This window comes from Numenius arquata, chromosome 21 (assembly GCF_964106895.1).
Source record: "Numenius arquata chromosome 21, bNumArq3.hap1.1, whole genome shotgun sequence".
In the NCBI taxonomy this organism is placed as follows: Eukaryota; Metazoa; Chordata; class Aves; order Charadriiformes; family Scolopacidae; genus Numenius; species Numenius arquata.
Genome location: NC_133596.1, coordinates 3698391 through 3721387, shown reverse-complemented (window position 1 = coordinate 3721387; position 22997 = coordinate 3698391). Strand labels below are relative to the sequence as shown.

At 57.7% G+C, this 22997-nt stretch overlaps 1 protein-coding gene across 3 annotated transcripts; it reads right to left on the bottom strand.

Moving 5' to 3' along the window:
- Window positions 1-2667: 2667 nt before the first annotated feature.
- On the bottom strand, window positions 2668-10544 carry OPRD1 (opioid receptor delta 1). Of its 3 annotated transcripts, XM_074162174.1 has the most exons (4): window positions 10315-10412; window positions 3949-4290; window positions 3577-3584; window positions 2668-3200 (listed from the first exon to the last, which is right to left on the bottom strand). In XM_074162174.1, the coding sequence occupies exons 1-4, from the start codon at window positions 10329-10331 to the stop codon at window positions 2668-2670; spliced, it is 900 nt and encodes a 299-aa protein (XP_074018275.1). In that variant the 5' UTR covers window positions 10332-10412. The 3 variants fall into 3 exon arrangements, with proteins under 3 accessions (XP_074018275.1, XP_074018274.1, XP_074018276.1); XM_074162173.1 differs by lacking the exon at window positions 3577-3584 and having other exon boundaries at window positions 3941-4290; window positions 10315-10544; XM_074162175.1 differs by lacking the exon at window positions 3577-3584 and having other exon boundaries at window positions 3941-4290; window positions 10330-10361.
- Window positions 10545-22997: the final 12453 nt, after the last annotated feature.

Sequence of the window (22997 nt, the reverse complement as noted above, 5' to 3'; positions counted from 1 at the left end):
AATGGGGTGGTTGAGCTTTAAAGGGGGGTAGCTGAGCTGCCCACGGAGTCCTGAGCCAACCTGGTGGCTCGGTCCCCCCAACACGATGGCGTGTCCTCCAAGGGGCTGCACTGGGGCAGAGATGCCCCCTCCATGGGTGATGGGGGTCACGTCCCCTGTGTCCCCTGTTTTCTTTGATGTGCTCTCGGCAGCCACCGCTGCTGGGGCTGGAACCGCTGCTCTCCTTCTGCCTTTGCCAACCTCGAGCACGGGGTCGGTATTTCTAGGGGACACTGAGGCACTGGCTAAGGCGGGTTAAAGAGATCGGTGATTTTGGGTCATCACATTTTTTTGGGGCTACCCCCCACATCGAGATATCAAGATGGAATTCAGCTTCATGCTGAAGCCTGGAGTGAAACCCAAGATGTTCACAGCGTGGGACATCCCACCCTGGTCACGACATCCAACCCCTGCTGGGACATCCCAACCCTACCAGGACATCCCACCCCAGCTGGGACATCCCACCCTTGCCAGGACCTTGCCACGAACCAGCTCCAAACCAAGAGCCTTTCCCACCCGAGGGGTTTGCCCACAGGGTGGGTGGAAGTGGAGAGCTGAGGGGTGGTCTCCAACTCCTTCTGGACACCTGGGTCTCTCTTCTCATGGAGCTGAAGCTCAGCCTCGTGGGACCCTGTGTTTTTTCCTCCAATTCCTGCTCTGGAGCTGATCCTGCTCACCCTCCCACACCCGATGCTCCATGAGCAGCCAGGCTTGTGGCAGCAGGGGATGAGGAGACCACGTGTGGTCCTGCTGGTGGTCCAGGACTCCATCCGTGCCTGCAAAGGGATCCTGAGGAGCCCTGGGTGGGAGATGGAGATGTCTGGGCTGATGGAACACCAAGCAAGAGGCGGGGGGGGACACGGTGCAGGCAGACGAGGAGGATCGCTCGCATGCTCCAGCGGCGATTGATTTGATCCAAATGGGCAATTTCACCCTCTTTGGTTTGTTTGAAAAAGAAATTGGGTTTGGCTGTCTCGTCGCCTCTGCCTTCCTAACGGGGAGGACTGCAATTTCCACAGGCTCCGGAGAAAGGTAGGGCTGGAAAGGAGAGGTAATGGCCTTGATTAGGCTAAATTGATGCAACTGGAAAAACCAGAGACACAACCCAGGCTCTCCATCCAGCCCACGAGCCCCAGGTGCAGCCGGGCGCCTGCCTGCTTCCTCCAGCTGCATCAATTTGTCCACTAAATGCTATTACCGCTTCCTCCCAGCCTCCTCCTCCTCCTCCTCCTCAGCCTGTTTGACCTCCCGGCTGCAGCTGTGGTGGTGGGAAGGTGAGAGGGAGGGGAAGTCACAGACGCTGGATGCTGGCAGGGGGAGATTCAGGGAGCGGAAGGTCAGGAGGACCCATCAGTCATCGTTTAGCAGCAGATAATGTGGTCCAGAGGTCTCTGGCTGGTGGCTCCTGCAGGATGCGCTGCCTTGGAGGTCGGCTGCTTCTTCGGAAGGATGGTTGCTCCATCCAGGTGAGTGCTGAGCGTGAGATCCCCATATCTCTGCCTCTCGTGGGCTGTGGGTCCTTCCTCAGTGCTCACACGACCTCTGTCCCTGTTTGGGAGAAACTATGAAGTGATGGTGATATTTTTCCCATCTTCTATTTAACAAAAAAACAACAAAATCTCCTTTTTGGCTTTGCTAAAGGAACTCTGGGCAGTGCGGTTGCTCATCCTTCACCTGACGGGCAGGGGAGGGAGAGCCCTCTCAGCGCTGCCTGTTAGTCCATCCTAATCGCTTTAGCGCTGCGAGAAACTCCTCAAGTCCCCACAAATTGCTCTCTTAATGAGATATTTCTCAGGCTTAATGTCACTGGAGGCAGAAGGGTGAGGAGCGGTTCCCCGTCACCGTGACGGATGCTGGGCTGGGGGAATTTTGGCATCGGCACATGGACATGGGGTGAGCTTGGGATGTGCCCCACTCCCCGCCAGTCCCCTGGCCGCATTCCCAGCATCACATCCACGTCTAGGGCTGCCCTGGCTGCAGTCAGAGGTCTCTAAATAATACAGCAGTGACTTTAACAGTAGAAAGTTGTCCTCGGGGGCCAGTCCCGGTTTGAAGGACTCCAGTAAAATTTTAACTGTGGATCTGGAGCTCTTTGATAACACTCTCTCTGAAGCGGCATCATTTTCTCTTCCCATTTCTGGCTGTTTTTCGGACATAACCCAGAGGGGGACAGAATGAGGTCCCACGATGTGGCACTACCCCCTGGAACAGTCCTCTTCCACCACAGGAGCATTTCCCCTCTTGCCTCGGACTGTGATGCCGTCTTGGCCCATGTAGGAGAAGAAGCACGTGGTCATTGCAATCGTGGTGTCCCAGGATGCTTGGGCTTTGCTGAGAGCCACATGACAGAGGGTGACAACCCTTATCGGGTGTTTGGGGCTGCCAACTCTCCCCGGCTGCGGTGGGAGCAGCAGCAGAGCAGCTCTGCCCAGGTTTCCTCTCATTTTGGTCCTCTCCCTACATCTCTTGGTGAGTCCTGATTCCTCCACCCTGGGTTCTCTGAGATGAAAAAGTCTTTGAGGCCAACGCTCTGCACTAGAGCTCCGTGGTGGTGACCTGGGTGACTTCTGAGCGCAGGTCGTCCCCTCCGTGGCCCCGGCAGCCCCGCTGGAGGCTGCCCACGTCTAGTCATGCCGGCTTGTTGCGGGCTTCGGAAGGGGTGCATGTGGAGACACGCTCCCGCGTGGTGTTTCTGGCACGGGAGAAGCTGTTCTGGTCCACGCGGGCTCGGAAAGGCAGGCAAAACTCCCGGAAACACCTCTTGAAGTTTTCATCCAGGAAAGCATAAAGGACGGGGTTGAGGCTGCTGTTGGTGTAACCCAGGGCGATGCAGAAATGCAGGCTGGCCACCACGTAGGGGTTCTTCTTATCTATGTCCACCAGCGTCCAGACGATGACGAAGATGTGAATGGGTGTCCAGCAGATGATGAAGGCCGCCACCACCACCAGCACCATGCGCGTGATGCGCCGCAGGTTGCGGTCTTTCTCCTTGGAGCCCGAGAGGAGGCGGACACTTTTCAGGCGAAGGATCATCAGCCCGTAGCAGATGGTGATGACCAAGATGGGGACCATGAAGGCAAAGATGAAGACGCAGATCTTGGTCACGGTGTCCCAGTAGATGGGAGGATCGGGAAACTGGAGGGTGCACAGCACCATCCCGTCTGTGGGAGAGAGGACAATCAAAGAGGGAGCCAGTGGAGTGACTGCTATGAATAACATCTGGTTGGTCGTGGCTGTTATGCTTGGTCATGGCATGTCCATGCTTGTTAAAAACACAAGGAGACCCACGTCCACCCACCAGCTCTTTGGAGACATTCCCCGAGCGCTTTGTGCCATCAGCCCCCTGCCCTTGGGGTACTGATGAGATGTAGTGGGTGCCGTGACCTGGGGACTTGCTCCCTGCAAAGCCTCCTGGGTCACCCCAAGTTCTCTCCTCCCAACCCCTGTGGTGGACATGTCCCCATGCTGCCTTCCACTGAAACCTGTCCACTTCCTCAAGATACCCAGAGCTTTCCTAGCAGCCAAGGGACATCCCACTCGACATCCTCACACAGGAGCTGCGGACCTTAGTGTGGGCCAGCTGGGGACTTTGCAATACCAGTAGAAGTGTTTTTAGGCACCTGATTTGCACCCCAGGAGCTGGGGAGAGGCACTGGTTGGACTGGAGACAGGGAAGGGGGAGGAGAGATTCTGGGACAGTTTCCAGGACAGTTTCCAACCCCTGCAGCCAAGATGGAAAATAACACCGTGGTGATTTTCCATGGCAGGGCATGATTATGGCCTCATGGAGGGGTGTCCATCACTGAGCTCAAACCTTCTACAGGATCAGGGTTTGCCAGGAGGGTCACCCCCTGGATGGACAGACGGGACAGGAGGGGACCCTTCCCCAGAAGCTACTTGCCTTTTGACTTGGTGACCGCCATGGCCATGATGGGCACCCCGATGAGGGAGGAGAGCACCCAGATGCAGACATTGATGATCTTGGCCTTGGCTGGCGTGCGGAAGTCCAGGGCCTTAACTGGGTGGCACACAGCGATGTAGCGGTCCACACTCATCATGGTGAGGGTGAAGATACTGGTGAACATGTTGTAGTAGTCAATGGAGAGCACAACTTTGCAGAGCAGCTCCCCGAAGGGCCAGGTCTCCATCAGGTACTTGGCGCTCTGGAAGGGCAGCGTGCTGGTGGCCAGCGCGTCTGCCAGGGCCAGGTTGAAGATGTAGATGTTGGTGGCTGTCTTCATCTTGGTGTACCTGGGGGTGGAAGAGAAGGGAGCCATTACAGGTGGTTAGTGCTGGCTCACCATGGCCAACTATGTGTGTGGGCAGTCAACGTGATGAGGAGGGGGCACAGCCTGGCTTTCCCTGGCTGCTCCCAAGGTCCCATCACCCTTGGTGGGCAAAGATGGGCTTGAGACGTACCCTTCTGCAGCACCGATGTGCTCAGCACCTTTCTGCACGGACTGTGGAGCATGTTGAGAAAGGACTTGTGTTTGTGCGTGGTTTTAGTGTGTGATGAAGTCCTGGTGCCTGAGCACAGGGTTGCACACACACACCTGAGACCTTACCCAGCACCTGCAGAACATGGCTTAGAACCTGCTGAAGAGGCTATCACTTCCCTGACCAGGGAGGGGACACTCATTCCCATGACTGCCTTTATTCGAAGGAAGTCTGAAGAAATTTTCAGAGAAGTCGCTTCTCTAATTAAATGGATTTACTCCATTTCCCCGAATCAGTTGCACAACGTCCTTTACCTCCTGAAACCTCCTTTATCTGATTTTCCACCTGGTAAATCGTGATTATCTGGCTTGCTTCCCTGTCGAGTTTACTTGCAGAAATTGGATCGATTACCCCCGGAAACAGGCCATTTGGAAGCAGCCCAATTAGCCAGCCCGGGGCTCCAGAGCCTTTTGGGGAAGCCTGGCTGCCTCGGCCACGGCATGTGGCTCGGGGCCACGGTGCCGTGTCCCCTGGGGGCATTCGGCAAGGGCTGCGGCCGCTGGGACACCAGCTCTGGTCCTTGTCACATCACCGTAAGAGAAATACCCGGTTCTGAGCGTGGAAACCCTTCCTGAAGGGATGGGGCATCATCGGGGTGGGTGCTGGGGGTGGGTGCGTGCCCTCAGAGCACCCAGCCTTGCAGGGGTTGCTCAAGGTGATGCTTTGAATGGTGCGGTTGGTTTGAAAGGGAAGCTCATCCCAGCTGCCCAGGGGGCTGACGGGGGTCCCCAAAGGGCACCACATTGCGGTGGGGGCTCTGCGGCCACCCCGGGGTTGTTTGCCAGGCTGGGGTCAGGACTATACCAGTGGCACAAACCCTCCCCATGTGCTCCCTCCCAGCAGGTCCCCGTTCCTCAGAGCATCCCCCACAGCCCTGAGCTCATTTAGATGCACCCTCATTAATTAATAAAAGTGTCAGTCTGAACGCAAGCTTCTCCCTGCTTGGCTAAACCTGCCTGTAGCATCCCCCGGGTGGGGGTCACAGATGGGGCGGGGGGGGAGCTGAATTTGGCCCTAGTGCCTGGGGAGAGACAACCCCTTGGTTGCTGGATGATACTGGTACAGCTCGTAGAAGAAGCCCATGGTGTGATGGGGTTAAACTGGAAGAGGGGAGATGGGGATGAGATCTCAGGGAGAAATTCTTTGCTGTGAGGGTGGTGAGAGCCTGGCCCAGGTTGCCCAGAGAAGCTGTGGCTGCCCCATCCCTGGAGGGGTTCAAGGTCAGGTTGAAGGGGGCTTGGAGCAACCTGGTCTGGTGGGAGGTGTCTGGTGGGACTGGATGGTCTTTAAGGTCCCTTCCAACCCAAACCATTCTGTGATTTTAAGGGGTACATGGAGTTAATTGGGATGAGGACACTGAGTAGCTCCAATCTCAGAAGGCTGATGCTCTGCCACTCTTGCTGGAGACCAGGAGAGTGGCTTGGTGTAGGAAAAATGTTCCTGAGCTCGATGATAATATCAATTCCCTTCACTTTACCCTTTTCTCCATCTCGGGAGGGTCAGGAGAGCGTGTTGGCGGGTGGAGAGACCCACCGGGTTATGCTGTCGGGAGAGCCAGGAGATGGAGGCTGCAAAACCCATTTCCCCCTGGAAGAAAAGAGCAGCTGGGACCAGCACCCAGCTCCAACAGCGTCCCCTCCTCCTTCACCTTGGCTGCAAATGGCAGCCCCTTGCCCAAGGGTGGAAATACTCCAGTTGAACTTATCTTTATTTTAAATACGGCATAAAAAAAAAAAATGTCTTTTCCTTGAAAAGCCCTTTTCAGTTCTCTTTAGTGTTATTTCCCGAGCTCTTTTGCGAGCGCGTCTCTTAGAAAAGTTTCATTCCAGGTTAAACAAAAACCTGAGATTTTGTGTTGTTATCAAGTTTTTGCCTCGCCTAGGCTAAAAAAGAATCGTTTCAGGTAGATTCACACTTCTTTGATCTCTGCTTCGCAAATAAAGTGGAAAAAATCCATTATTTACACCGTGCTCTGCCAGGCGCGCTCGGCTGTGCTGGTTAAGTGAGTCCCCAGATGCGCCAGGGGTAGGGGGTCTGGGGGGACCTGTAGCCCCCTCCCCAGGCAGGATGGGGTTGTGCTGGTGAGGGCAAAGCAGCGATGGGGATGACTGGGATGATGGGGATGACTGGGATGACTCAATTTATCTCCCAGACCTTGGGTTTGGGGACAGGATTTGGCTCCCTTCAGGGCTGGGCTGAGGGTCAAACCCACTGCACGGGGTCAGGGTGTGTGTGTGGGGGGTCCATCGTGATGCTCCCCCCCCCCGAGCTGCAAATGCAGACACTGCTCCAGGAAAGAGCTTCATCCCACTGCAGCCGAGTGAACCAGCCCCTTCTGCTGATGGAGGTCCCCGGGCTGCTGAACCCATCGCAATTAAGCCAGTGCCTTGATTGGAAAGTTACACACTTGAACCAAACAATCTGGAAGGTGTTGAGGGAGAGATGATGCTCGAGGGGATGGAGTAGGGGGGGGGCAGGCGGGCTCTGCATCCCGCATCCCAGCAGCGATGCCGGCATCCGGACCCCCAGGTAGGAACCCCTTTAGCTCTCCAAACCTCTTGGGGGAAAAAATAAATCAGCAAAATAAACACCTTGGGAAAACTCCTGGAGGTGCTAAAAGCCACCACCCTGGGCTTAAAAAGCCTGGCTGAACAGATCCTGGGCCCAGCAAAGGGGGTGCCCTGGCAGCCTGTGGGGGGGGCGATGGGGGGGTTGATGGGCTCCACGGGGCCGTGGGCGCTCGCAAGCCTGAGCTGGCAGCTGCAAATCGCTTCCAGGGGTATTTTTAAAAGCGGCTGATGATGATGCAGTGGTAATTGCGATGCTGGTCGCTGTCAGGGCTGTAGGAGGGTCCTGGGGGGGGCTGAGCTCCCCCCACACCGGGCAAGGCGAGCTTTGGGTTTGGGCTGTGCTGGGGTCTCCGGGGTGGGGGGAAAGAGGTACTGGGGGCTCCTTTTGGAGCTCAGCTGGGGCTGTGGCAGAGGGTCCTGTGTGTACCTGCTCCATGGCACGCACGGGCTCTGCGGCATCCTCAGTGCTGCGTCCCCAGGGACCCCGAGGTCCCCAAGGATGCTCCCAGCCGTGCTCGCGGGCTGGAGGCAGCGGGAGGTGACACCAGGAGATGTCCCTGGGGCCACAAGGCAGATTCCCAGCGTTTCCCTGGCAGGGAGGTCTGAACCCAAGCTGATGCCTTTCCACAGCCCTATCCCATACGGACACCAGTTTCCCCAGTGGAGCCGAACCAATCCCAAGCCTAAACCCTGCCAACGTGGGGCAGCTCCGCCAGTGAAGCCCTGTCAAACTCCAGCCGGGCTCAACCACGTAAGGGGCGAAGGCACACACTGGGCTCTGTGTGTCCCCACAGCCCTAGGGGCTCGGAGGACGGTGTTTAAATTAAGATACGTTTCATTCCAGTATCTCAATGGCTTGGAAAATGGGGGGCTGGAAACCACGGTGGTGGGAATCTGTGGATGCTGTAGCGTCGGGCTTTCCGAATCACGGGTAGCATTAGCAAATTAAATAGGGAGGACGTTGGTTGCACATTAAAGCCTTCTCTTGAAAATGCCTTCCCTCTTCTCGCAGAGCAGAACCAGCTGGAGGGGGTCTAATAACCCTCATCCTTCACCGTGACACCGTACGTGGCGTATGTCTCTGCAACAATTACCTTCATTTGCCTTTTCAGTCTAGGGAGGATTTTTTTTTTTAATTTTTTTTTTTTTTTAAAGCCGCTTTGAGTCGATGAAAAAAAAAATCCCCTCTGGCCTTAGGTAGGGTCAGCGAGTGACACCCCCGTCCCCTTACCCATCCGCCCACCCTCTCCCATGGCTAAAAATACACCCTCTCTGCTGGTTAAAAATACATAACGGAGACACCCCAAGAGCGGGGAGCCCGATGCGAGGGTGATGGGCAGCCCAGCGTGGCTCGTGGGCACGTTTCAGGCTGGTTTCCTTCCCCCCCCCCCTCCCGTCTCAGTGAGTCACCGCATTTATTTCGTGCGCAGGCAGCGCCGGGCTGTGCTGACCTCCTGTAACGATCGCTACGGACTGGAAGTGCTGGGGGAGGGAGTGGAAATGGTTAAAAAAAAAAAAAAAATGAGGATTTGGGGGGTTTGCCTAAATCCAGCCACAGGTTCTGATTTGGCTCTGGGGTTTTGGCCCCAGCTGGGGTTACAGGAATCCCTGGGGTGATGGGAATTGGGATTAACCCCATGAATCCTGTCCCCCCACCCCCAGGACAAGCCCCCTCTGGCATGGGAGGGGGCGCAGGGACACAGCGAGACCTCTGCTCCCTCCTGCCAGGCTGGAGGTGGTGAAGTCTCTGTCCCGTTGCCGGCAGCGGTGTGATGGTGAGCACGGCTCCTGCTCCACTGCTGGTGGGGTCTGGGGGCCATGGGGGGCGCTGCCAGCCCCCGCTACCCCCCGTGGTCCTGTGGCCTGCAAGACTTGGCTTTTTTGGGCCACGTTCACGGCAGCCTTGGCCATGACAACCCACCTTACCCAGAGAGGATCAACCAGCATCTCGGACAAAGGGGCTCTTCGTACGGGCAGGACATTCTTCACCCCGTCTCACCGTGCCCAGTCTGCCAAAAGGGGGGCGTTGGGGTCCTGTTGCTTGTCCTGGGGTGGTGGTGGGGGGGAGGACTGAGACCCAGAAGACCCCCCCTCCCTGCCCAGGGAAAGCCTCAGCAGAGATGCCTCCACCAGCTGAGGACCTGCTCCGGTGCCTGCTTTTCCACTGCAAGGCTGGATGGAGCCAAAGCGGGGTCCAGGGTCCCCCGGGATGTGAGGGGGTCTCTCTGCTGCAGCAGCCGGTACTGGGGGGGCTGGGGATGGCTCAGTCACGGTGTGAGCTGGGGCTGGGCGATGCGGGCTCCGGCTCTTTGTTAGAGAAAAGCAGGAGTCAGCGGCTGCGGGAGGTGCCGCCGGCACAAACAGGAGCTCGCAGCGGAGCCGGGAATGGGCTGGGGTGGGAAATTTCTGCTCTGAGCATCTCGGGTCCCGGTGATGGAGGGGGTAGGTACCAGCGGGAGCCCACCAGCCCCTCTCTGGCTGTGGGGTGGGTGTTTGGGGGGCTTGGGAGCCTCCCTGCAAACAGGGGAGCTCTCAGCAGTGGCATTTGTGTGTTGGAAATAAATAGCCCCCAGCTTGTCACCTCTCCCAAACCGTGGTGTGACCACCCCTGCAGCTTTCCTCTTCCACGCAGGGGTGAGGAACACACGGAGGCTGGGGTCGGGGTGGGTCCCCCAGCTTTGCCCCCCCCCCCCCGCCTCCCGACACCGTCTCCCGTGCACACACCCACCCCGTGCTGCTCCATGCACGCACAGTCTTTGCTTTTTCCTCTCGCACGGCACCTGGACACCCTCCGCACACGTGTGTGCTGGCACACACGCTCTTCACCCACATCACACCCCTCGGCTACACCCGTCTCGGTGCTACCTGCTCACAAGCGCCCGGTGCACGCCCACCCTTGCTCCTGCTGCTGCCTCACACCTGGTGCACACTCACACCCGGCGCACGCTCACACCCGGCGCACGCTCACTTTTGCTGCTTTCTCACCCCCGGTGCAAACCCAGTCCTGGGGCACGCTCGCTTCTGCTGCCGTCTTGCCTCTTGCACACGCATCCCTGGTGCACGCTGGCTCCGGCTGCCTTCTCCCATTTGGTGCACACTCACCCCAGTGCACGCTCCCCTCTCCCACCCGTTCACCCCCAGACACCCCCCTCGCTCTCCCTTTTCACACCCTCCGGCGTGGGGTGCCTCCGGGACGCCCCGTTCTCACCTGACGATGCCGTACATGACCAGGACGTTGCCCAGCAGCCCCACCACGCACACCACGGAGTAGAGGGCGGTGATGACGATGGCGATGAGGATGGAGGTGGCATTCTTGGCCCTCTGCGGCCCCGTGTCGTTGGCCCCGTGGCCGGGCAGGGAGGCCCAGACGGTGCCGTTGCCCCAGGCGGTGCCAGCAGCCGTGGGCAACTCCGTGGCCAGTTCCGTGGGCAGCTCCATGGCCCGCGGGCGGCCCTGGCCCCGCCGTGGCCGCCTCACGCATCCGAGCGCCGCGGGTTCGAGTCCCGCTGTCGCCCAGCGCCGCCGCCGCCGCCACCCGCGCCCGCCCGGCGGCCGGGGACGCCTTATAAACCCGGCGTGTCCCCCGAGCCACGTGGGGCCGGGGGCGGCCCTGCCCGCCCCCCTGCCGCCACCCCTGCCTGCCTCCCACCGGCAACACCCTGCCTACACCCCCTCCCGGCCCTGCCTGCTCCCCCCGCTCCCTGCCTGCTATCCTACCCCCTGCTCCCTAGCTCTGTGTGTGTGTGTGTGTCCCCCCAGCCTCACCGCCGCGTCCCTGTCCCTGCCTGCCTTCCTCCCCCCTCGGTTCGTGCCTGCCTTTCTCCCCGCGACAGGTCCTTGTCACCCACACACCCACCCCCGGTCTCTGCCTCTCCCCATCCCTCCGTTCCCGCCTGCCTTTCGCCCCCCAGGTCTCTACCTTCGTGTCCCCCCCACCCCCGCCTTTTGCTGTCTCACCCCCCCCATCCTTGCCTGCCCTCCCAGCCCCTGTCTGACACCCCCCCCTCCAAGCCCTCCCTCCCTCCCCACCCTCCAGGTCCCTACCTGCATCCCCTGCTGCATCTCTGCCTCTCCCCCCTCCCTGCCTGCCTTCCCCGCCCCAGTCCTTGTCTGCCCCCCACCCCCGGCAATGGCCCTTGCCTTCCCCCCATCCCTGTTTGCCAGTCGCCAAGGGCTGCGGGGAGGGGGTGTGAGCATCCCGGGAGACCCCGGGATTGCGGGGGGGGGTGTGTGCGATGTATCTTGGCGCTATGGCTGTTTCAGGTTTTCTTTGTCTGGAAGAAGCCTGGGGGGGGGGCAAACAGCCCCCTTGCCCCAGTGCAAAGTTGAGGTCTCTCCGATCACACCCACCCCCCCCACGTGCCTTTTCCCCTCTCCTTCTCTCCCCCCATATGCTGGGGGGGTTGGGGGGTGCTGGATGGATTTGCAGGGGATTCGGGAGGGATGCTGTGGGGTGGGGGCTTGGGGGAGGGACTGGGAGGGATGCTGTCAGTGGGAGGGCTTTGGAGGGAAGATGGGGGGGGGAGATTTGGTGGGGTGGTAGGGGGGTATCTGGGGGGTTAAGGGTTTAGGGGGATGCTGAAGAGGGACTTGAGGAGCAAAGGTGGGTGGGGGGGTCTTCTGAGGGATGCTTGAGGGGATTAAGGAAGGATGCTCCAGGGTGAGGGATTTAGGGGGATGCTGCAGGGTGGGGGCATAAATGGGGACCCATGAGCACCGCCTGCTCAGCAGAGTTGGGCTTGTGGGGTGCTGAGGGTCACCCTCGCTCTCCTTGGGGCAGGACGCCCCCCCCCAAGCAAGTCACCCCCTTTTCAGGGTCTGCAAAGCAGGAACCTTATTTTTCCTGGAGACCCAGTGGGAATCCGTTTTTGGGGTGCCTCCCTCGCCTCTTCGCTTTGGGGATGGATTAATTCATTGCCCTGTGCCTTGGGACAGAGCTGGCTCGGCCAGGCAGGGGGGTTTGCCATAATTTTGGGTGCTTTTGGCTTGGGAGGGATGGAGCAGGGGACACAGGACACGGAGGGAAGGCCAGCAGCTGGTTCAACCCTGGCGATGGGGTTTTCAGTCTGCGCAGTGCTCTGCCAGCATAAAACTCCTGCAGTGCCGAAGCATCCAGATATTTCATCAAGAGCCTCATAAAACCACCTAGGAGGGAATTAATAGCGTTTCATTCATCCGATGGTTCAGATGGTAAACAGCTCCTGGGCCGCTGACCGAGAAGGCAGCAACGACATGCGGAGGGTTCCTGCCGTCACGGAGCGAGGATTTCGGTGGCAGCGGTCCCGGCTTCATCCCAAAGGGATAACGGGATGGGTACGGGCAGGAATCGGGGGCACAGGGATGGCTTTGATGTGCTCTATCTGCCTTGGGTCCCGCACTTTGCATCCTGATGCCACGCGTCAGCCTCTCTGGCCGTTGCCATCCCTGGGATGTCTTTGCAAGGAGGCACGGGGCAGGGGGTTGCGTCCCACACGTGTGTGTCCCCCGGGACATGGGGTTTAAACACCTTCCCGGGGTGAAAGCAGCCTCCCCGGCACCGAGTCTCTGCTGTGCACAGCTCTGACGCAGTCCGGCTGCCAATCGCTCCCAGCGGGAGGGAAAGGCTGGGTCGGGGAGTGTGAAACAGCTTTTACCATGGTTTTGAAGCTCTCCGGAAAGAAGCTCATCCCTTCGTTTGGTTCCCGGCATGGACAGAGACCCCACACTCACCCTTTTCCAAGGGGTTATCTGCAAAGAGCTAATCATCCTGGCAGGTTCCAGCAAACACGTCCTTTCAGCTCAGCTTGAGCATTTATTTATTTTTTTCAGCTGGAATGTTAAAAATAAACCCAGCGGATACATAAAACAAATGGAAAAATCTTTAAAGGGCTTTGCTGTTCATCCGCCTGCGTTCGGTTGTTGCTCCTCCGCCTGCCGAGCCGGGCTACAGCCATGGGTATAGTGTCCAAAATTGGGGAAACCGAGGCAGGGAGGTGATGTCGGAGGGGGAGCATCACCCCATTGCGGTGTGTGGAGCCCAAGGACCGTGCACGCAGCAGGGGAAGGGAAGGGATGGCTCCCACAGGTCCTGACCCATCACTGGTGCTGGTCCCAGCAAGGAGCTGGGACTTCTCTGCACCCCGAGTTTTATCGGTGCCACTTCAACTTGGCTTGAGTCCTGCTCTGCTCTGGGCATTGCTCCTCTTAGGAAGTTCTCCGCAGCATCGCCTTAGCTTGTATTTTCTCCTCCACACCCTGGATACCAGGGGATGCTGCCTCTCCCGCCCCCTTCAACCAGCCCCTGCTCAGGGGAGAGGAATTAAATCAAATCGAGGAGGCGAGAGCGATGCTGGGGCTGTCGAGGAGGAAAATTCACGGTGCTCATCTGCCCGGAGAGCTGGGGTCCATCCGGGGGGGAGGATTTACGGCCTCTGTTGCCAACAGCGGCGTTTTGATTTACTCAGAGGCTGCAAAATCGACAAAGCATATTTCACCGTGGGAAGACCCTCTTCCCCTCTGGAATTTATTGGTTTTAATTAAAATGGCCATAAAAATAACACGCGGGAGCCATAAATCTGCTCCGGCAGGACTCCAGTCAAAAGCCATGGGAATCTCTGGAGGGTAACGGAGGAGGAAAAGGTGGGAGATGATGTCCCCCAAAAGATTTTCGGGAACTCAGGAGGATGCTGAGCCTCCGCTCAGGCTGCTCGTCTTGTCTGGCCACGTCCCTGTCACAGAGAGCCTTGCACCGGGGCTCCAGCAATGAGCCTTGTGCCGTTGGCCACGGGGAGCCAGATCACCAGGGCAGCTCTGCCAGGTACATAACTACAATAATATAACTATATCTATAAATATATATGCGTAAATTATATTTATTTATAGAGAGAGATATAATTTAAATTTAAGTTTGGCAGCCAGTTTGAGTCCTGCCTGTGTCAATTCAGGGCTGTGAGGCATAGAGGGGAAGCTAAGTTTTTTTATTCCCCCACTCCCTGCTGCTTGACTTCACTTTTTACTAGATTTTTGGCCCCGAATTAGAAGAAGCGGCGCTGGGGCAGCCACGTGCAATGGCTTTCAGTGGGGCTGAGGGTTGTTTTTTGGCAAGAGGAGCAGCCCCAAGTGTTGGACGCCTGGGTTTTCCCTGGCTTGCGTTGCAGCTGGTGTGCCGCTTTCTTGCCTCCCGAAGCTACGCAAATAGGTTTTTTGTTCTGCTTTTAAAGCAAATACCGCTCAGACCTGGAGCTTAACATCTCTGATCGATCTTGCGGGGACAGGGACCGACTGAAATGCCACCGCGGCTGCTGCATCCTGGTCCCATCATCGTCCGTGACCCTTCCTAGCGCTCTGGCATGACCCGGCGCTGGATGGTACCTGCGGGCAAGGACACATCACGTGTGTGGGTACCTTTTTTCTCCATCTCCTTGCCTGCTTTTCCACCGAAAGCATTTTATGGGGCTGTTTGTCGACGGAGAGCCGCTTCCCCGGGTGCTAAAGAGGAGCCAAAATCACCCCGGTGTGGCAGCAAATGAATAAAGCCCTCAAACGAACCCACAGCACCAGAAATCAAAATCAAACGCGGCTTGGAAAGTTTCCTGGAGGTCTCACCTGCACCCTGCCAAGAGAAGGATTTTAATTACAGGGCTTTGCTCTGGGTAGCAAAGGCACCCCCTCCTGCGGGGAAGGAGGGGACGAGGTACGGGGAGCGAAAGGCTCCCGTCGAGCCCACCAGCTCCTTTCCCTTCTGCTCGGCCAAGACACCTGCCCTTGGGGCTGCGAACCCCGTCGCCGGGGTCTGCGGGCAAAGCCTAAAAATAGCAGGATGCGTAAAGAGGAGCTGGGAAAAGGCGGGAGGGGGGGAGACGATCAGGCGAGGAGGCAGCTGGGCTAAGCGAGGCAGACAGCAGCCTGGGCAGAGCAGAGCGAGCTAAAATAGCTCCTTCTGCTGCAGGAGGAGCCTCGCTGGGATGGTTGGAGGCTGAGCCGCTGGGGTTTTCCAGGTCAAAGATGGGAAGTTGGAGACGGGATCCAGGCTCCCACAAAGCTGGAAATCCAGGCGGGTGCTGCGGCACCAGGAAAAACCCCATGGGAAAAGATGAGGGTTGTGTTTGCACCCTGTGGGTGCTGCGGGACGGCTAGTGGGGTGCTTTAACCCGAGATCCACCCCCAGGGATGGATCCTGACCCACCACCTCCCCGAGCCAGAGAGCAAACAGGCTCTCGTGGGGAAGCTGCTCTGAAAGCAGGGAGCAAGGAGCAGTGGGGAAGTGCCCAAATGAATCCCCTGTGGTTAATGAAGCTTCCAGGTCAGGACTGAGTGCGGCTGGGCCAGAGCCACGTGGTCCCCACAGACCCCAGTTGCCCTTCGAGCATCCTGGGGAGGGGACGGGTGCTGGGACCATCCTCAGTGAGAGACAGGGACCAGGTTTTGTGGTGGTGAGCGCGGTCCCGTATGGGTGACCCAAACAGGAGTCCGTCTGTCCATCCATCCCCTAACATAACTGATATACCAGATGGGATTTACCAACCCCACCACCTGCTCCCCCTTCTTCGGGGCCTGTTTCACCCCATCCTAACTCAGCCCCTTCAGGCAGGATGGATGGATGCATTTGGAGAATTTCTGTCTCTCTCATTGCATCTATGAGAAACCACCTGGATGGAGCCCAGCTCATTGTGAACTGCTTTTGGGGGGGGCTCTGTTTGCACCCAGTTTCCCTTGTTTAGAAGGACGACTTGGGGCATGTGCAGAATCACACCTCGGGAAACTGCAGGAGAAAAGGTCACCCTGTTTTCTGTAGGTCTGAGATGTTTTGGGGCTTGCAAGAAAGGGAGCGAATGGACCAGATGCTCCGTGAGCATCAGCTCAACCGCACCGGTACCCACCGAGCTGTGGGTCCAGGCTGCTTCCCCTGGGTCCCTGCAACTCATCACTTCCCCTCCCTCAGCTGATAGCTCCAGGTAAATTTGCCTTGAAGAGGAAAATGGGCTGATTTGTGTGCTTTATTTTCCCACGTCAACAGATCTGAGTGTTTTCATACCTTGTGGGGCAGCTGCCGGGAAAGAACAAAGCCCGTCCGTCAGGAGAGTTAAAATTAGATGAGATTCTTCTCTGCCACGCCATTATGCGTGGCTGAATGGTGAGAGGGAGGGTTTTTTTGCAGCATTATTTCCTCGGCATTGTGTGCGGGGAGGCTGTCTCCGAGGGCAGGGTATTTGCATAGCGGTGGACAGACGTGCTGGGAGATGGCCGGGGCTTGGAGCCGGGTCGGGAGGTGGGATGGGAAATCTCCGCTTAGCACTCCGCAGGCACCCATCCCATTCCCGGAGATCAACGGTGTTCCGGGGTGGGGGGGTGAGGGGTGGGAGTGATGCCAACGATGTCCCTGAGATGTTCTCAGTGTCCCCGGGACAAGAGGGAGACTGTCCCCACGCCGGGCTCAAAGCCTGCCCCGAGCCCCCTGCTCCCACCCAGGGCTGCCTGCACCGAGGGTCCTCACAAATACAGGGTGGGCGCATCAGCTGGTTCATCCTGTTTCTTTGAAAAACGCCCCCAAACTGATAATTTTATTTGAGGGGTTACCGAACCCTTTTCTTTCACCCCAGCTCCTGCCTGGCCCCATAGCAGGGATGGGGACAGGGCCAACATACGGCTCGGGGGCACCGCCAGCCTCCCCGAGTCGTGCTGGCAGCGAAGGACGCTGCACCATAACCCATCCCCGGGGGACTCAATCCCCACGGGAGCCTTTTTTTTTTTTTTCCTTGATTGTTGCTTATTTAGATATTTTCACACCCCCGCTCGGTGCCGCCTTGGGCTGACAAAGGAGCATTGATTGGGAACTGGCAGCGTCTCCCCGGATTTCGGGGAGCTGTGAGGCCAGGCTGTCCCCCCCCCCCCCCGGCTGGCTCTCGGAGGTGGCATCGCTGCTTTCCATCCGATGCGCCTCGGGAGCGTTAACAACCTGTGAGTCATCTCATAAATGAACCATCTTGGGGAGGGGGTGGGGGGAGATCCAGGCGGGATGCTGCTCCGAAACGGAGATGCGGTGGAAAGAAATAAAGCTTTGAGATGCTGGCGGAGGGAATTGGTGTGAACGTGAGCCCTGGGCTCCCCAAAGGGGCTGGGGATGGGTTTTCCCCGGCAGGGAGCATGGCCTTTGAGGCTGGGACACGGGGACCGTGTCTCCTGGTGCCTGGGGCTGGCTGTGACATGGGGACTGTGTGTCCCTGCTGCCTGTGGATGGTCATGACATGGGGACTATGTGTCCTGGTGCCTATGGCTGGTTGTGACACGCTGGAGGGACAAGGGCCCCACGTGCATGTGCGTGTGTGCAGACATACGTGTTGCACTACCATGGGACAGGGAGGAGTTTTACAGCCAGGATTCCTAAGGGAATAAGGTCCATTTGTCCATCTCCTGTGGGTCTGGCAGGGGATTTGGTGGTGCCTGTTGCTGTACCAGCAGGATAGGGAGTGTTAGACCCCCTGGGCCATCTTCAACCACCCTGGTCATGGAGGAGGCAGTTTTCCTTCTCAGCATACAAAGTATTTATATTTTCTGCAGCTTTTTAGCTTCCTGCCACCGCACCCGGAGCAGGGGAGATGCTCCTGCCGTGACCCACGGTCCCCACAGACGAGCCACCGCCGGCACATCCACCGTGGAGCCAGTGCAGGGACCAGGATGGGAGAGACACGTGGGTGTTCAGACCATTGATTCGCCTCCTCCAAGGGCTCCAGAGCCACCGGGGAGGAAGCGGGTGTCGTCTTTGATGTTGGGAATCCAGGTCAGCTCTCACCCAGCTGCGATCCTGCCGCTCTCTGACTGTGCCAGATCGCAGGGCAGAGCCTGGGATAGGTTGGTTTGGGGTTGGGAGAGGAGAGGAAACCTCCTCTCGGTGGGAAAAACACAGGAGGGTTTGGCTAGAGTTTGTGTTTGGGCTGAAGGACAGAGGTTTGGGTGGCTCAGACCTGGAGGCATCAGCATCAGGAGCTGCAGAAGGAGCATCTAGCTCTGATCAGCACTTTGCTTTCGTGCCAGTCAGTCCCTGCAGGGCACCAAGATGTGAAGGTCAGGGAAGCAAGGACATATGATGGAGCACTGGTGGTTTACAGTGATTTTTATACATGTGATTAAGGCTATTTTCCCATCTAGGTGGGATAGTCCAGTCCAGGCCATGGGGCAGCACGGGGAGCAGAATGTCCCCACCGCAGGGTGGGCTCCTAGGCAGCAGGTCCTGGAGTGATTCTTGGGTTTGTGGGCAGGATCCTGGGAGGATTTAAAAGGTGCTCAGCAGGTCCTGAAGGCAAGACTTGCTGCAGGGAATCAGGCTACAGCACCCCTCACCTCACGGACTTCAGAAGTGGTGATGGGCAGCTCAGCACCAGGGCAGGGCTGGCTCCAAAAAGCTCAGCAAAGCTCAGGATTTTTCCTTGACACTTTGATCGAGCTTTGACGGGCTCCAGAGGTGGGATCAGCTGGAGCCAGGCTGGACACAGGCTTGGCCAGAGCCCAAGCACAAGCCTTTTGGTCACCAAGCAGCCACCCGCTTTCCACCCAGCTCATCCTTGCCTTGTCCAAACAGGGTCTCCGGCAGAAGATCCAACATCACTTGTTGGTCGGGTCTTTTCTTTTGGAACATCCCCCCTAAATTAGGAGCCATTTCAACCCCAGGCTGCCCCGAGCAACGTAGGCACAGGGACCACCAAGTACCCGTGCGTATCTCTCTGGTGGCCACTGAGGGCTGAAAGCATCTGGCTATAGGTACCGACCCCACCTGTGTCTTCAAATAAATTGCTGCAGGTTGGGGCTTTGGAGGTGCCCAGACTCTTCCTTGAGAGCTGCAACTGCCCGTGGAGCTTATGGGAAGCTCTGTGTTTACAGCCCTGGTTCCTCCAGCCCCACTGGGTGTCAAACACTGGTAAAGTGAGGCTTTGCCCTATTTCTTGTGGTGACACTTGTGCATCCTCCTTTCCTGGGTGCTGGGAATGTGTGTGCAAGCACCTGGCAAGGACCAGGAGGCAAGAACCTGCCCTCAGAGCTTCAAATAAGGTGATGAACCTTCTCACCCTCACTGGAGAAGATGCACGTCAGTGTTCACAGTGATGCTGCCCCGGCTGGTCCCTTCTCCAGCTTTTTGCCAACACCGGGGACTCTGCTTTGATTTTCTTCCCAGCCTGATAAAATCAGTTGCCCGCTGCCATCTGTCCTGGCTTGTCCCACTGGCCTCAGGAGAGCCCCTGGGACGGGCAGCACCTCCTCCACCCAAAGGAACACAGATGGTGGCTGCCCCATGCCATGTTTTTCCAAGACAGCCACCTGCTTCCCACGCTGATGCCGGGAGCGATGTTGTGCCGGGGGGCAGAGCCACTGCCGGCCTTCCCGGTCCATCGGCCAGCACCGGGACCCTCTGGAGACCTGGGGGGACGGCACAGATCGTCTGTGGTCATGACTGGATGCTGCTGGTGTCTGGCCTGGGTCAAGCACTTGAACGGGTGGCCTTGGTTGTAATGATTAAGTGACTTGGGCTGGGAGGGAGTAAATCACAGCATTTAGTAAATGGCTGCTCCCAGTGAAGCCGGCGGGTGTTATCCATGGAAAAGAGGTGGGAATGCCAGTGAGGGCTGGGCTGAGGGGTCCTCGGGGGGTGCTGGCACCCCTGTTTCGGTCTTTACTAGCAGAGAGGAGATACCCAGACACGTCCAAGCTGAGGTGGCTCAAACTACAAGTTGAATCCCATCAGTGACGGGTCCTGGAGAAAATCCCTGGTGGTGTGAGAGCCTGGCACAGGAGCACAACCGAGGCCCTGCCGGGACACTGGGCACCCCTGAACTGGTGTTTTGGCCATCCCGAGGGTGAGGTGCCAGCATCACAGTGCTGGGTGAGGACAGGGAGCTGGCAGGGACTAGAGGAAGAGGAGCAGTGCCAGCGAAGGCTGTTGGGCTCAGCCATCGCCTGTTCCTGCTTCTCCCAGCTTCAAAAGCAGCTCCCTCTCCTCCAGCCTGGAAAACCTGCGACAGCCGATCACAGAAGGTGATTTCTCTCCCCTCTTTTCCTTTCTTCTCCTGAAAGGCACAAAAATCCCCCCTGCATCTCTCAGATCTGCAGGATCTTCCTCCCTCCTGCTCCCACTCTTCCTCCCTGCAGCCATCACAGCACAGCACAGAGCTGGGGACAGATTCAGGTCCAGATCCCCCCACCTCGACCCCCGCCCCGGCCACATCTAGGTCCCCTTCCCACACTCCACAGCCTTGGGAAGATATTTGCAGGGAAGATTTCTTCTCTGATTACGGGGTTGGGGTTGTTTTTTGCTGGAGAACCCTTTTAGGGCTGCAAACCTGCAGGTCCCAGCTGGTCTGTCGCCGGGGAGCTGTTGGCCAAGCCCAGCCTGTGGTTAAGCAAAGAATAATAATAAGGAAAAATTGAAAGTGGTAGTTTAATGACTGGAACAGCTCTTCTTCCATATCTGTCTGTCTGCCTACCTAAATATAGACATATATTTTCTAAACACAAAATGCCAGCATCCCCGCTCAGAGCCAGGTGAAGCGGCTGAGAGCCAAAGACAAGTATTTAAAAGCAATATTAAATGACCGGTGCCTAACGAAACCCTTGGGCTGAAGGAAACGCTCTGCATTAGGAGATGTTTATTTACTGGGAGAAAAGCAGGCTGGAAACAGACTTTTTGCCCCCCTCCCAAGGTTTTTGGCTGCAGCAGTTTTGGGGGGGGGGGGGGGAGGATGGGAGGGAGGTGTTTGATGTGTAAATCCCTTCTCGCTCCCCAGCTCAGCCTTCGGGAAGCAGTCCTGGTGCATGGAGGTGTTGGCTTAGCTAAAACGCTGTTGATTTAAGGGATTTTTATTTTTTTTTTTGGTTGTTTGGGTTTATAACTCTTCCCTTCCCGTGCAAATGCGGCTGTGCGTCTCCCACAGCACAGCAGGGAGCAAAGCTCGGTCGGGGGTGGCTATGGTCCCCTGGAGTTGGGGACCCTCCTGTCCCCATCGATGCAGCAACACGCACGGGCTGGCAGGGATGCGGCTGAGGGACTGGGAGCAGCGATGCTGCCATGGGTGAAGGGAGGCACCCTCTGCCCGTGGTGGTTACCTTCAAGGTGTTGCTCCAACCTGATTCCCAACCCCAGGATGGGTTTTTCCAATCTGCCTGATGGAGAGACCCATCCTCCTCCCGCTCGCAAAGAGATACCAGCTACCGGGAGGGGGGGAAGAAAAACACTAATAATTGTGCTCCATTAATGACTCGAAATGTTCCCAGCCTAAGTGCTCCCATCGCTCTGCTAAATGAGCCTCTCTCCTTGTCCACTGATCAGCAAACACTGAATCCCCTCCTCCCCGTGGCCTTGGGACGGGAGCTGTGAGTGGGTGGCAAGGGGACATTTTTTTCTTTGCTGTAGTCAAGATATCTTATGAGCAAAGCAATTTTTCCTCTCGCCTTGTGCTTCTACCTTCCTCCGTATCCAAGCACAGCCGGGATCCTCCGAGGGCCTGGATGACTCACCGCGGCAGCAGTGTAAGGGCATTAGCGCATGATTCCTCCCAGGGCTCCGCATCTCCCATCACCAGGAGTTTTTCTATTCAGAGCAGCTCTCCTGCCCCCAAGAAATATCACGTTTACCTGCAAAATGGCTGGGCAGAGGGAGCACGTCCCTTTGACAGAGGGGACGGTTCGGGATGGAGATGGGTGCAGGATGGGTGGTGATGAGGGCACCGAAGGGATGGAGATGGATGTTGGACCGGGGTGGGGGATGAGGGGACAGCTTGGGATGGAGACAGGCGCTGGATGGGGGCAGGTGACATGGGGACCAAAGGGATGGAGATGGGTGCTGTACCAGGGCAGGTGATGGGGGGACAGCTTGGGATGGAGACAGGCGCTGGATGGGGGCAGGTGACATGGGGACCAAAGGGATGGAGATGGGTGCTGGACCAGGGCAGGTGATGGGGGGACAGCTCAGGATGGAGATGGGTGTTGGACCAGGGTGGTGATGAAGGGATATCTCAGGATGGAGATGGGTGTTGGACCAGGGTGGTGATGAGGGGACAGCTTGGGATGGAGATGGGTGCAGGATGGGCAGTGATGAAGAGATATCTCAGGATGGCAATGGGCGCTGGACCAGGGTGGTGATGAGGGGACATCTCAGGACGGAGACGGGTGCTGGACTGGGGGCAGGTGACACGGGGACCGAAGGGACGCACATACACACACCGAGTACCACAGCCTCACCGATGTCCACGTTTGCAGCGTGACACACATGTCCCCGACACAAAGCTATTGTCCTCACCCCGAGTTATTGCTGCAGAGCTGAGGCTGGTCCCTGCCCAGTGCTACCCGCGGTGGGTCGGTCACCCCTTCAACCACAAGCCCAGCGCAGCGGCAGTTGCAGTTAACTCACTAATTGCACGGCCAGGCTGCTTTGCAGAGTGCAATTAATTAGCATTTGCTTCCCTGACGGTTGCTGACCCTGCCAGACTCGGGAGTAAATTGGCTGCCATGGGTAATGGGTTTGCTGAGAGCGGCTGGCGGTGGTGGCACGGCTCCTGGGTAATCACTTCGTTACAGGACGAGCTATTTATATTTTCACTTTGGAAAGACAAGGCGGCTCGTAGGAAGAATGTGGCCTCCAGTGCCAGCTGCTCTCGGCTTTCGGGCTCGCGGGGACCTTGGAGGAAGGAGGCAGGGACATGGCCGGGGTGAACCAGAGCTCGGGCACAACCCCGACCTGCCATCCTGGGGCGAGTTTTGCTCAAGAAAATCATCAACCAGGGGCTGCGTGTGGTTGGGACACGCTGGAACGGTGCCAAAAAAAAAAAAGGTGGAAAGAAGCTTTGGGGATGCTGCAGACGAGCAAATCAGGGTTAGAAAATGTGCAGAAAATAATTTTCCTGCTGCAGCACAAACCCTGCCCGCTCC